This window comes from Frieseomelitta varia, unplaced genomic scaffold (genome assembly GCF_011392965.1).
Source record: "Frieseomelitta varia isolate USP_RPSP 00005682 unplaced genomic scaffold, Fvar_1.2 scaffold_447, whole genome shotgun sequence".
Classification (NCBI taxonomy): domain Eukaryota; kingdom Metazoa; phylum Arthropoda; class Insecta; order Hymenoptera; family Apidae; genus Frieseomelitta; species Frieseomelitta varia.
In genome coordinates, this window is record NW_025110198.1 from 516,670 (window position 1) to 530,928 (window position 14,259).

Consider the following 14,259-nt stretch of genomic DNA (forward strand, 5'->3'; position numbering starts at 1 on the left):
ACTCGTAGTTTACGTTTCAAATAAACGTTTTTCATTCAAATTATTTCGCCGACGTTTGTAGCCCTACCTCACCCTCCCCCGTAGCATCGGGTTCCTCGAATTACACACGCGCATTCATCATCATCTTCCCACGAACCATGTTCCATTCGTTAATTTCATTACGTTTCTGTCCGTTATCCGAGACAGAGCCATTCCCCGAAGGATGAAGTTAAATCGAGTAAATGCCAGTCCAGTTAGCGATATGCCCGCGCGATATACGACACGCTCGCCTTGAAATAATCGATATAAGAGGCGGAAGACTTCCGGTCCCATATCGATGGACGACTGTCAGAGAACGAGAGTCGACCCGGGGCGATCCGTATGCAACGTGCCTCCCCCCCCCCTCCCCCGCGGTACCGGAACACGATTCGCGGAAAGACGGAGTGGAAACGTGGAAGGACGTCCCTGGTCCGTTTATAGCTACGGCCATGACAGAATCAACGAGTGACCCACTTGCAGGGGTTTGCACCCCTTGGTGACGTCACTCGCGGCAAGCGACGCCATTCACGACCCTTCTTTGACCCAGATCACTGCTAGTGTCGTCCCTACGAAATACCATAGTTCATTCAAGGATCCCCATCGCAACACCTCTTGTACTTGTCACCGGTGGACGCGCGATTTCCGTCGTTTCTAGTCGTCGGCTCGATATCCGTTCTCTCTCCCGTTCCCTGCTTTGCCCGACTTCCGTTCAACTCCGAGACTCTCCTCTGCTCGTTTCCCTATCTCCTCGTGTCTCTTCAGTTCTCGAAACTGACTTATTGCGATACTGGACTTACGATACGAAGAGGGACATAGAAAAGACGGCCTGGACGGAGCGGATGGATCTAGATTCGTAGATTTGTTGCGAGAAAGGGGGAGAGGTAGAGGAGCAGCTATGGCGACGATCGCTGATTTTCGTGCGACGTTTCTTTTTCTCCGCTCCGTTTGTCCTAGTTTTCCTTCGAAACTAGTGACGTCACCGACGTCATTGAGAAGGCCGTCGACAACGCGTCCTAATTCCCCGAGCTTGCGATTGAATAAACCTGGTTGCAGCTTGTCTTTCTATCCTTCGTACTTGACCCATCCTCGTGCGCGCGTTCGTACGCAGCTGCACCCTGCGTACACACGTTGCGCCATACGTTCCACCGCTGTTTTATAACGTATATCCGCTCTCGTGATACAACCACTCCGCGTCTCCTCCTGTCGTTCTCCACATGGAAACGACGCGTGTACGTGTATGCACGCACGCGCGTGTGTATGAACGATTTTCGAGTGCATCGTCTTTCTCTTGGACTTCGAAATCGACGAAACAGGGGGATACTCCCGGCGAAAGCCGTTTGTTAAACAGTGCAGAAAAATGAATCAATCGGAACGGAGACAATCGAAAATTCGCCGCGCTCCGCACCACCTCATTCAACCCTCGGATGTAGCCATCGCCGCGGAGGAACGTGTACGGCCGGGTCGTTGCGCTTTGTCGATGACGTTGGATATTACGTCACGTCGTCATGGCTACCGTCGTCCCGTTGTCGATCCCCCGCTCTCGCCAACTTCGCGAAAATTGGGGCTTCGACCTCGAATTGGGTCGACGTTGTTCCACTTTCAGTCGCACCTCGCAGGCTCCCAACCGAATCTAGACTAGAGATGGGACCGAGTACCTCACAAGTAGATTCGAACCTCTAGTCATTGGATTCGAGCCATTTCTAAATGCATATCTCTAATGGAACTTTTATTTGTAGCTTGCTTCTTTTTTTCCTTTTTTTTTATTAAAATCGCTTTAAACATATCCAAGCGGACGATAAAATTATTTTCTGTGATAAAAATCATAGCGTAGGAGAGCAATCATTCGAATATTAAAGATGTGAAAGAAAAAGAGTGCAAGGTTTTGGAATAATCAATGACATTCGGAATCAGCGACATTAAAATCTAAAATTCTACTTGTATTCTCGAAATGGTCATAAAATCAAATTAACAACCAAACAAATAGATTAAATAATTAAATAATTAATAAAGTTTTGACATGTTTTAACCATGACTACACAATATATGCTGCACTTCCTTTATTATTTGAATCTTATCAGGTACTGGCAAGAGTAACCCCGTGGGTACACTTCCTTGCATAAAACAGACAAATTGCAAGTGTACCCAACATGAACTTTGCGTAGTACTCGAAATTTATATAACGAAACTTGGATATGGAACCTGACTAAGATTTATAGATACATATTGGACTTGACCTCATCCCTAATCTAGACTAAACGACCGGTGATCGTAAAGTATCTCGTACGCTCCCTTTTCATCCATGAACTCCGACTTTTCACTTCCTACTGTCGTCTTTCTCGCACAGCGATCCATAAGCTTCGACCTTGTCACTCATTCGTCAATCGTTGATGTATGAAGTTGATATCATTTTTCATTTCGGATTTTGTAGCATCGGTCGAGCAAGTTATTCGAATGTTTTAGCAGAGAGAACTTTCAAGTCAATTAATTTCATGTTGTCAAAATGGTTCTTTTTTCCTTCGTAGCTTAACGAAAAATTAACAACTTTATAAATCGAAATATCGCATTTACCGCGTTTTTTTCTGCAATCTTTATATATATAATGTAATCTTTATGAATATCTTTATAAATATATAATGTTCAAAAATAGATTTGAATATTTCAAAACAGGGAGAACCAAAGGAAAAGGAAGAAAGATGGAGCCAATAAAGTGGCATAGAATCATAATCATGTAACCATATTATTTCTTTCAACGTAACACAGTATTATTATCATTATCATCATCGTTACAACACCTGCTGGAATATCACCGTGGTAATGTTTGTCGTACATCAACCATGAACATTATTTTCTATCCTTATGAATGGTAGTAACAATCGTAAACAATGACGTTGGTAACAACAACAATAATAATAATAATAATATAGAATAATAGTAATAGCAATAATAATTATAATTGTCGTGATCGTAATCATCAATCGTAATAATTATGATTACAGTAATATTTATCAGCCGGTAATGCGTATTATTCGAGGATTACGATGCTTTCTTTACGCATACGTAGGCACAAGTGTGCGCGTTGAAGCGTTTGTATTTGAGTTTGATTGATCGATCGAATTCTGCGAATAGAACGATCGAGTATATTGTCAAAAGTATTACTTTCACGGGATAAAGTTACAATATTTCAAAAGATAACGACGAACTTTCGTATCTAGAGGCACTATCGTTCACGCGTTTCGTTTCTCGTCTCGATGTACTACAATTTCCCGCAAATTTTATCGTGCATATCCCTCAACCCTTTCGAGACCAACGGGACACCGGCGACTACATAACGAAACATAGAATCACATTTTTCAGTACTCTGAACATAATATCTTCGTGCTTCTTAAAAAAAAAAAAAAAATCAAATTTCAAATTTCAGTCATATTATTGCCATCGGTAGAGATTTCTCTCCGCGTATGTAGAAAACGATTGAATTCACAAATTTTAGAAATTTTTATTCCAAAGAACGCTGTACAGCAGCGGACAAACAACTGTGCATGCTACTCGAAATGGTTAAGGAAGGGTCGCTCACGTGTTTCTAAAAGAACGAGCTAGAGAAACGAACGAAGGAGAGAAAAAGGAAAATGATCGTGATCGCTTAAGGCTTAAGATTAAGAATCGATAGAAAATCGGCGGTTCCCTTAACTGTAAAAAGTTTCGTGAAAATTCGAGGGGACTCTGAGGAAAACTAGAATAAATAGTAACGGATGAATGTTTGATCATTCGTCGCGAACGTTATTTAAGTTCAATCGTTTCTGACGTATCACGTTCACTCCTCGCCACCGTCCGAACCCGAAGAACGTTTTGCTTCTAGAGGAAAGTTATCGGCACGGTTCTCTTCCGTTTCTTTCTTGACCTTTCCGTGGACATTTCGAAAATTTTCAGACACTCGGAAATTGTTATTACAAATGTCACCTCACCGTGTAGATATTCGCAGAGTAATTTAAATTTGTACGTGTACTTAAAAAAAAAAAAAAACCAAAACTTTCCGGAGCCAACTTTGTTCTCAACTATCGTCACAATTGGAACCAGAGAATCGTAAAATCTTGTCCACGGAAAGTGTCGATCTGTTTCGTTTCGTTCGCTTCGTTTTCGAGTATTTCGTATTCACGTTCACGTTCGCGTTTCGTGTTCGTTTTGTATAGATTAAAAAGCGTAATAAGTAGTAGCGTAACAGAATGGTGCAGAATGGGCGTTCAAAGGCGCTTCGTGCTTGGAAGCAAATCGTAACGCTTATCGTGTACGTGTAGGTTTGCTGCCTTCTCCCTCCGCGCGTGGTTGCCTACAACGTGGCGTAGCGTGGCCAGGATTCGCTTCGCAGATGTGCGACTACGTACGAAGCGATTTCGAACGACGATTTTCAATAGGGCAAATGATTCGTTTCCTGAACATGATCCCAAGCTGGATGAACGTTTCGATGGTTGTGATCGAACACGTTCGTCAAAGGTTTCATCAGCAAAGCCGACTGGTCGATCTGCGCTCGGCCCGTGGCGCCTTTACGCACGTTCTAAAAGAAATTATAAAGTTTTATTGAAGGTACTCGATCATATCAAATCTAACGCATTCCAGACCGATGATTTTGGCGTTGAGTCAAGCGATAAAATTATTGGCAGAGATTTGTTATTATTGATAGACTTTTACGTATTTATACGAGAGATTTATAATTTATACGTTCATTTATTCTTCAATTTGTTAAAATACAATACAGAGGCCGTTTAGTCACTAAAGACAACTTCGTGAAAACTCATCGATCTTGAATACATTAATTTAAATATCTACGATCGTTAGCGTAAGTATTAGCTGCAGATAGTAGGAAGTTTGTCTGCCTTCTAGCACTGACAAAACAAAAACACAAGAAGCAAATTATTACTGAGGATTGTAATAAAATAGAAGATAATCCATAATCTTTCACAGACAGTCGAATTATTTATTAGGAAGAGACAGACGATTAACCCTTATGCGGACAATACTCCAAACTTTTGCATAAAATTCGAACGAGAATCTTGCAAAATTTTCCGTAACGATGTTTTCATTTGAAAATAGAAAAATAATTAAAACTTTATTCAACTCGTGACCACACCAGGGTTAATAATATTAACGTTGTTTTCTATCATACGAAGATCTTAAAATGATTAGTACTTGCAAAAGCAACGGTACGAAACCTCGCGCGTTCCATGATCGTCGCAAGACACTAAAAATAAATAACAAAATCACATGGAACTGCGTCGAATCAATTTTTATCATATCGCAGCTGTTACAGAGAAGAAAGAGAGCAGATAGATTCGTCGTTCATGCGCAACTACTTGTTATTCAGAGACTTATGCCAATGAGTTCTTCTTTGTCGAGAACTTACCCATCTTATTCACTGAGTACCGGCAGTAGAGACCTTACGCGACAATTAGATAAAAAAAAAAAGACATGATTAGCTCGTGATATCCGCGAGAATATTTTCTTAGATTAAAACACATAGTGACACACATTCCCTTGATTTTGAAACGACTCGATGCGAAATCGTAGGATAACGAAATCCTATGACAGTCTTTGTCTACTTACAGTTCGATGCTCTGAATGGTGGATGTGGGACACGTAGTGTCCACCTTGACGTGACAATGCTTGTGACATTTCATTAAACAGTCTCTGCACTCGTAACCCTGCTTGCCCAATCTTCGCGCGAGCGTTCGCTTACACACCTCGCATACAGTCCCACTGGAACGAAACGTTTCGTTTTACCCACCGGCTATGATTTTCACTTTATACTCCGAAGAATTTTAATTAGCATTATAAAGAAAAAACACGGATAAAGATCGTTATGCGATCGATAATATTAGTAAACGAGACGACGAGAACTGAAACGTAAGGTGAAAAATCCATTTGGCTAGGAACTTTTGCACAACTTTTACGCAACCGAGAACATTAACATTGACAAGCTAATTAACCTCTAAGCTAATTAAAATCCACGAGGTGCGCTGTACGGTAGCATAACTCTCGATTTCTCTGTCCCGTAATAGCTTACCCAGGCATGTGTTTCGCTATGAAAGTGTGATCGTTGAATATGTGAAGCTTCGTGCCTTTCTTCCGCCATTTGCTCTTTTGAGCGAGCGACAATGGTACTAGGTAATGCCTGAAAATCAAAGTAGCCAAAGGTCAACTGTCGTTCGTCTGGCTTGCAACAGTGCGAGAGCCATAAAATATTGTATTCTTTACTTTTTGATACCGTTCTCGAGCGTCTCGAGAACTAAGGTGGAAGCCTCGTTTACGTATGTTCTGGTCGACGCTCCGCTTATACCGGACGCTTCGCTCAAACTCGATCTCCTCGAATGCTCTTCCCTCCCTGGTATCGATAAACGAGCTATAAAATTTAAGCGAAACGGTCGTTTGCACCTGGATGTTTGCGTTAGTCGCGTTGCGTCAGCGTTATTTGCACGAGGGAAATATCTTGCACTGGCAGTAGCGTTAGCGTTGTGATTTTAGCGTTCGTGTATCTTATTTTTCTTTCTTTCTTTTTTTCTTGCTGATTCATCATTTTACGAAGCTCCGAGAAAATCTGCGCTGTGTTGCTCGTTGCATCACCGCTATCAAGATGATTGTACTCACCAACGGGCAATTTAATTCGGGATTCGCGTGCAAAACAAACAAGTAGAATTTTCACGCTAAAGGCTCGAGCCTCTACTAGTGGGAGGAAGAACTAACTCTGTTCTAAATCAGGAATTGTTTTCGTCTACGCGCGAGTAAAACGTACCCGAGCCAGGATCACGCGCTCTGTCCGCGGACACAGATCTGGAGTGTTGATCCTCGTGGTTCGCGTCGCCTTCCGGTCCGACCGATCTGCTCCTCGTCTTCGATCGGCTCAGCCGTTTCTTTATCGTGCCGAAGAAGTCTCGTCGTTTTCTTCTCGTTCTCCCTCTCTCTAGAATAAAAAGAAAAAAGAAGTACGAGATGCCGCTGTCTAAGATTCAGTCGGCTAAGATAGAATTCGAAACTTTTAGACTGGGAAAGAAAAAACTATACTTGAGACGAATATACTTTGACGATTTTTAGCTGAAACCACTTGTTTTCTGTTTAAAGCAGTTTCAACGGTATTTGTTCAGATTCTAGTCTTGGCTGTCTCATCGTGTGTCACACCCCCATTCACGAGGATATCAAGGTACTTATAGAAAGTGAGAAACCTCAGAAATGTTCCTAAGATCTTTAAGAATCGTTTAAGGCTTATGCGAAGATAAACAAAGATTACAGAATCTCGCAAAATCACGATCATGCTCGATCACTTGCTTTAATAATTTGAGTCGATTGTAATATTTACGAACGGAGGAGTACACGATGAGCAATACCGATATATATATAAAAGAAGAAAAGAAAAAGGAAGGGGATCATGCGATGGACGAAATAATACCTTCGGAATTGGAAGAATTTGGCGTGCTTTCTGGTCCCGACGTCACGCTGGTGTCTTTCGGTCCATGCTGAAACGAAGGAAGTGAAACGTTTTTATAGATATAGTTAAGGTTACGGTTGTTTCCAACAAGCATCGTCAAATCGTCACATTGTTCAAAAAGGTTTCTCTTTGTATTCGACTCTAATGCAATTAGCGAGATTGTGCGAGAGACGCGGAATTGGGACGACGCGACGTTAAGAATAACACGCGAAACAATCTCGTGACAACAAGGATAATTACCTCCGGAGAGATTTCCTGCCAGTTGCCACTTTCCGTCAGGGCGACCTGTGGAATTAGTAAACACACGCCACTCAACTGACGATAATTAGTGTTCTCGTGAGACGTATGGACGCTGCTTCATCTCCAAATTCGATTCGCAGATGCAACGCGAATGTAGGAACATAGGGAATGTAAGAAAAGCAGAGGAGGAAAGTTCCGTGAAAAATTAAAAGGGAAACGATCGTGAAAAACGCAAGGAATGTTGGAGCTACTGTGATAGAGTACTTCTGATAGAGTAGACTCGCGAATTATGAAGATACGCGTGAAACAAAAAAGGGATGTGAAGAATGTGGTGATGGAACAGTGGTGCGCAGATTTAGCACGATCGCGTTGATGATGACACGATTGAGACGACACGACGTCAAGCATTGGCTTACCTTAACTACCTGCCGCTCTGGCTGCTGCAAAAGAAAAGACACAACGGAAAAAAAAAGATAGACAACAGGTGTTAGTAAACGGAGAAAAGTTTGCATAAGTCTGATATATAACGTAATTGCATTCAAGGTAGATAGATTCATGGGGCGTACCCTTTGCTGGCTGTGCACGATCAAAGTTCCTTTGTTCCCGTTAGTTTGACCGGTTCTGTAAGGCGAGTCCACCACGTTGCCGTTCGTCAGGTAATCTGCGGAATTACACAGATTTTATCGTTTAAAATATAGTTGAAATTCGTCGAAGAGGAGAAGAATGCCGAAAGGTTTACGACTTTCTACGTCCATCATTCCACCAAAACATTCGTCATTTCGTTTACCAGACGAGTTTTCGCCTGTCTGGCAACGTGACCGCGATTATGCAAGCGCGTTACATTCGCTGTCATTGTGATTTGCCAGGTTTGTTTCTCTGGTAGTCGAAATAACTTCAAAGAGCTCGTCTATCGTAGAAAACTCGGGCCGAGAGCGTGAGCGTGAAATCGTTTCATATCTCGTGCTGCAGGATCGTTAACCCATTAAGACCAAACGGTAATTCACATCAATTTTTTTGAAAATTCATGAAATTTTGTATAATCTACGTAGATGAAAGATCAACATCCTTGCGTAATTTCCTCTCGCAGCCTCGATATTGAATAGTAGAATTTGATCGAAAAGAATTTCTGATCCTTAATGAGTTAAATAAAACGGAGTTGAAAGATGAGAAGGGTGACAGGTAGAGAATATCTATACTTGTACATACGAATAAACATACGTCATGCGAATTACTAGCGGAAGGTACAAATCCGGATACACTAGAGATGCAGGCGCGCGAATGAAAGTGGGAGGATAGAATGCTAATGAACGAGCGTAAACACTCGTATTATTCTATAGTTGTAGAAGAGAAAACAGGATCTACGGTACAGTTAAAAAATACACATTATGCGAAACGACGATTCCGTTTCAACGAGATTGTACATCAACGGGAAAACTCGTCACGGGGCCACGACGAGTTTTTCAACGGGGCGGTAACGTTACTAATCATCACTATGTTTTCACACACTTGTGAACACGAACGCAATGCCTTTCAGATAAAGTAATTGGTAATTACCCCCTTCGGGTTGAACGGTAGAGTCGTACAAGATAAGTGTGCTGTTACCATTGTTGTAATTTAGACTATTGTCGCTGATGAGATTTGTCGGGGTGTAGGTACGAGGAGTCGGTGACACCGGCTTTATCGTCTCCTTCACCTTGTAAGGTTTGCTCCCAATTTGAGGCACCTCCGCACCCTCGATGAATAAAAACTGAGAAAAGAGAGAGACAGAGAGCGAAAGAGAGAGGAGCGAAGGGGTGAGAAAACGTTGAAACAGCGTAGCAAATAGAGAAACTTTTGTTAAGTTACGTAGTTACGTTCGACTTATTTTCTTACTTACCTCGACGGTCAAGGTGCCGGTGATATCCTCTTCCTCGTACGGCCGATTTTGAAGCGGTATTATCTGCCTCTGGCTCGGATTCGCGAGTAGCTCGTCGATCCCGACAATTCCTAAACCTAAGAATCGTTGGGACTTGTTCACGCGATCGTAAACTTCCAGCAACACTTCCGACGTATTCCGATTAACGTCGCTGCAAATTATGACAGATTATGAGATCCAAGGTCTCGCGGTCCCTGAGACGCGTTTGTCGTGAATTTCGCGAGTCACTCTATAATTTATCGTATCGTTCTTGAAACTTTGAATTCACACCACGCAATGTGTTTTATTTCGAACGACTTACAATAAGAATGCCTCGTCCCATAATGGATTGCGTGTGTCCTTCTTAACAGAGGTCTGATTTTTCTGCGATGGTTCGTCCAATTCGACGACACAATACGGCTCAAAAGCACCTTGCTCGCCGCCTAATTCCGCCGCTCTGACCACTTTAACGAGCAATCTTCTGTCACTGAATATATACTGATTCTGCGTCGGTGTTGGACTTTGAGTCTGAAGCCGTTGTCTCGAGGCTTGAAGCGAACCGCTCGACGTAGTCTACAAATCAGTTGTTTATATATACAGCCAAGAGTCTGTTTCGCTTCTTTAAACAAAGAGAAAAGAAAATTTACCACGTTGTCGTAATGCATAGGCATCGAAAAGCTGGGTTGAGTGGCCACTGGTTCCCTCCATAACCGTGGACAGCTCGGATATTGGAATAAATTCAGATGAACATTGGTCCCCCTTAGCGCGCCTATTACGATTTCCGTTACGACTTCCTGCAACTGGCTCTCGTCCAGATCTTTCTTTATCGTGCCTACTTGCGCCAGCGAGACTTTCACCTAACGTAAAATCCAAGCAGCAAAAGGATAATGACCCGTCCACGGATAGCCACAGGTTACAAAGAAAGAATTTAAAACGTAAAAAAATATGGATACAAACGTCCGGCCAGCCGTCGCATTTCAAATCTAGGAGAAGCTTCTCGGTAATGCAAATGACGTTCAATCGCGCGCGGAAGCGATTTACGTTGACGCGATAGTGGCTGACTTCGAGTTTATCGGCTTTCCGGCGGGACGCTTTTAGCTGTAACGCTGGAGTAGCCTCGCAATCGCACGTGATCGTCTGAAAGGAAATAAGCAGACATTCGAAACGATCCTTGACGATGCAGTATTACCGTCTCTCGCTTTGGAGAAGAAATGTTTCGTACGTACCACGTCATCCTTGGAGTCGCACTCGCAAAAGATATTTGAAAGATTCGGTGGATGTGTTTCAGGCAGAACTCGAACAAACTCGACTCCGACTCCGTGCTGCGAAACGAATTCTTTTTCTTTTTTTTTTATCTTAAATTAAAAAATCGGGAGATATTTTAAAGGAGAAGTTTGGTTTTTGTAAATTCTGGTTGGCTATTGCAGAGTGAATATCTGTATTTGTTGAAAGTGAACGAGCCAACGCGTGTAATCTGACGAGCGCAAAAGTTGACAAGGCTGTCGTTAAAATTGTCCGTATCTTAAACGGGTTAAACCGGTGGTTTCATTGCTCAAGAACTCCTACGCATCACCCAAGAAACTCGTTGCGTTGCCTTATCTAGTCTCGCCGATTAACGTCTCGCGTTCGACGCAGATTTCGAATGGGTCGAACAAAGTTCGATTCCAAACTCCTTCTTAACATCATTTTTAATTCAATCACTCATCCAGTGACTTATCCAGTGATAAGTCAGTGGTCTCTCGATATAGCTGAAAAATTTCATAGTGAACCAGATCTTGGATCAATGTTGGAAAAATCGTATCCTCGTCGGACGAATACCGATAACGATAGTACACAAAATGAGTGAAAGTGTCGGCTCACCTCGTCAACAGAATTGGCGGTAAACTCGTTGAGGGATCCGACCCAAACAGCCAACAGTTCGTCCAAAACCGCCGGATCGGAGTAGAGCCAAACGATGATCTCGTTGACCCAGCGAACTGCATCCGGATCGGCGCCAGTGGCGGTCGGTAGATTCAAACTTTTGCTGCTTCTTGCCGGGCTGATGAGAGCACCGGATGTTTTCCGGGCGGTGAGACGTTTGCGCACAGGAGGTGTCGGCGGGACGTAGGAAGAAGGCGACGAGCCGATACCGGAAGCGGAGCTGGTACCGCCACCGGATGGATGAGCGGCGGCTGCGAGCGACCCGGAGCCGGCACCACCGCCACCACCTGCCCCGATACCCGACGATGCCGAACCCGATGAAACGATTTTTTGTTTACCAAGCGAAAGTAACTTGCCGCCACTGCCGCCACCACCACCACCTCCACCACCGGCAGTACCACCACCACCACCACCACCACTGACACCGACGCTATCACCGTGGACGATATGGCCGTCCTTGGCGGTAACAATCGTCCCAGAGGCAAGCTCGTTCAAAACGAACCGATTGTAAACGTATTTGCCAACACAGAGTACCACCAGCCCGAACAACATCCAGCCGAATATCAGCATCGATAGCGTATCCATGGTCGTGTCACCAGCCGAGTCGAAACTGCATATCAGATCGTCCACCCGCTCGGCCAAGTCGGCCATATTGCCCCATCGTTCGGCCAACCAAGTCCAATTGGATTCCAAAAACATTCTTTTCTATTTTCACCCGCTAGCGGACAGCGCCCCACTACTACCGTATTACCAAGTTATTAATAGATGTTGCGTATACCCTGGGCCCCCAGGACTACGGCACTGTCTCCGTCTCTTGGTTTCGCCGACGCCGAAACCACGCTCTCAGCAGTTTCGCTTTCCCTGGCTCATGCCGATGTCCTCATCTTCGACTCTTCCTCGCCTGCAGCCTTATTCTCTCGCACGATCTCGCTTTCGACCTTCGTCTTTCTCGCCTGAGTTTTCACTTTGATCTTCCTCCTCTCTCCATGTACTGAGGATGACTCGCGTTTGGAAAGACGTCGACGTTATTCGTGTCGTTATCGCTTCGCAGAGATCGCGTGGTCTAACGATACCTCTCTCTGATCGATCTTGATTCTTTGAAACTCAATCTCGGCACCTTGGCGGTGACGTTGCCGATAACAGTGTGATCACCGTGATGAGCGTGATGACTGTGATCGTGACTGCAATCGTAATTGTTCCCACTTGATCGAGCCATAAGCACGTTCGATTTCATTGCCGCTTCTTCACGCTGAAACAACAATGATCGGTCAATGAACGCGCGCTAAACTAAACTGTGTTTCAAGTACAGAACACGTTGACAGATATATTGCCTGATTTGTTGGATCATCGTGTTCGTGACGATCGTTTATCGATTAGATTTTGCCACTAATCTTCGACCGGCACGAGATAATTATGTATTACAATAAGATTCCGAAATCGATAGCGCGAAAGGTCGTGAAAAACATTGAGAACGAGATAAGGTGTAACAATTAATCGATCGTTCCATGTTTTTTGCGTGTACGATCAATGGTAAAGTCTTTTCTTACGGGTGCGTTCCGTCATCGAATGCGTCATCCCCCGCGATTTGCAGATCGCGTCATCTCCTATTCGTGGCATAAGCAGGTTTCGTAACAGCCATCAGTCGAGCGCCTGTGACACAATGAACGCGTTGCCTCGATCAATGATCTAGTGAATCACTGGCAGATCTAGTGAACGCGCGCGATCTTTCGTCTGCAACTTCGGCTGCACTCGAGCCCGTTTTAATCCGAGCGAAGCTCCGAGTTTTACAAGCACGTATCCGCTGCTGAAACGTGAAACAAATGCTTCGTTGGCGCTTTTTTTTTTTTTTTTTCTAAATCCACGTAGCACTAATCTGAACGTTAACGCGATTATCGAGTTCGCGGAAGTAATTAAATAAATTGAATTGTTCTCGTACAAGGATTAAAAGATCATCTGTTTGTCTTGTTCGTCATGTTTGATACAATTAAAGTAGAAAGAGATAAGTGAAGACAAAAGGGAGAGAATGTCTACGAGATTCACGCACGTGATACACAAATCTAATCAACGCGTCATACGTTGCTCATAGTACGCGCGTGAAATTCACGTATTTGGAACCATAGATGTGAAAGGAAACGAGTGAACCGGGGTTAGAAATTGGTGAGCTAATTCGCCACGGTTCCACAACTTCCCATCGATCCAAGTGGCCAACACAACCGGCACGTTCTCTATTCTTATCAAGTCGTTTTCTCTCGCGTTGTTTCTTTGATACATTATCTCTAACCTCTCTTCGTTATCGACAAACACGTGTTATTGCACACTGCGTCAGATCAATCGAAACTACACAACGTGTAGTACTCCAATTACTCCCCGTTTCGCCCAAGACTCGACACGCGGTGATACACCTCAGCCGATGCTCTACAAAATTATACATAGACCATCGAGCTTTCCTCCGTTTACTCGTACTCGTTTATCGTGTGACTGTGACAGTATGCGACTCTGACCGTTGCAACGTGCGCCTTTTCGTTCGTTTGCCGGTGTATTTATCCACGAATCACCTGCGCCTGCACGCGTCGCGTCGTCTACGAAAGTCTCACTGCAACGCGCGTCTGTCTCTCCTTATTCCGCTGGTCGCTCGTCGCAGCGCGTGGTCGTTCGCGATCCGCGTGGCGCAAGCGCCGTTTTATTTTGCCGCATCTACCTTTACGTTACTTTCGTTACT

The 14,259-nt window shown here is 43.8% G+C and overlaps 1 protein-coding gene across 12 annotated transcripts; it reads right to left on the reverse strand.

Moving 5' to 3' along the window:
• Positions 1–2,736: 2,736 nt before the first annotated feature.
• Positions 2,737–13,344, reverse strand: LOC122532297. 12 transcript variants are annotated; one of them, XM_043660959.1, is made up of 18 exons: positions 13,088–13,344; positions 11,481–12,789; positions 10,847–10,942; positions 10,578–10,757; positions 10,268–10,477; positions 9,943–10,193; positions 9,603–9,792; positions 9,281–9,473; positions 8,293–8,387; positions 8,143–8,166; positions 7,727–7,771; positions 7,448–7,514; positions 6,797–6,964; positions 6,262–6,406; positions 6,071–6,178; positions 5,611–5,763; positions 5,411–5,443; positions 2,737–4,564 (listed from the first exon to the last, which is right to left on the reverse strand). In XM_043660959.1, exons 2-17 carry the CDS (start codon positions 12,237–12,239, stop codon positions 5,416–5,418), a joined length of 2,712 nt encoding a protein of 903 aa, XP_043516894.1. In that variant the 5' UTR covers positions 12,240–12,789; positions 13,088–13,344; the 3' UTR covers positions 2,737–4,564; positions 5,411–5,415. The 12 variants fall into 12 exon arrangements, with proteins under 12 accessions (XP_043516894.1, XP_043516898.1, XP_043516896.1 ...); XM_043660963.1 differs by lacking the exon at positions 5,411–5,443 and having other exon boundaries at positions 8,143–8,163; positions 9,329–9,473; XM_043660961.1 differs by lacking the exon at positions 5,411–5,443 and having other exon boundaries at positions 9,329–9,473.
• Between the last annotated feature and the right edge of the window lie 915 nt (positions 13,345–14,259).

Bases quoted from the DNA above. Each gene is read 5' to 3' on its own strand.
- LOC122532297 (XM_043660955.1), bottom strand. From the start codon at position 12,239: ATGTTTTTGGAATCCAATTGGACTTGGTTGGCCGAACGATGGGGCAAT. The intron at 7,772-8,142 runs GTAAGCCAATGC...CTAATTCCACAG, and splicing joins CAGAGCGGCAGGTAGTTAAG to GTCGCCCTGACGGAAAGTGG. The intron at 6,407-6,796 runs GTACGTTTTACT...TAAATTTTATAG, and splicing joins AGCGCGTGATCCTGGCTCGG to CTCGTTTATCGATACCAGGG.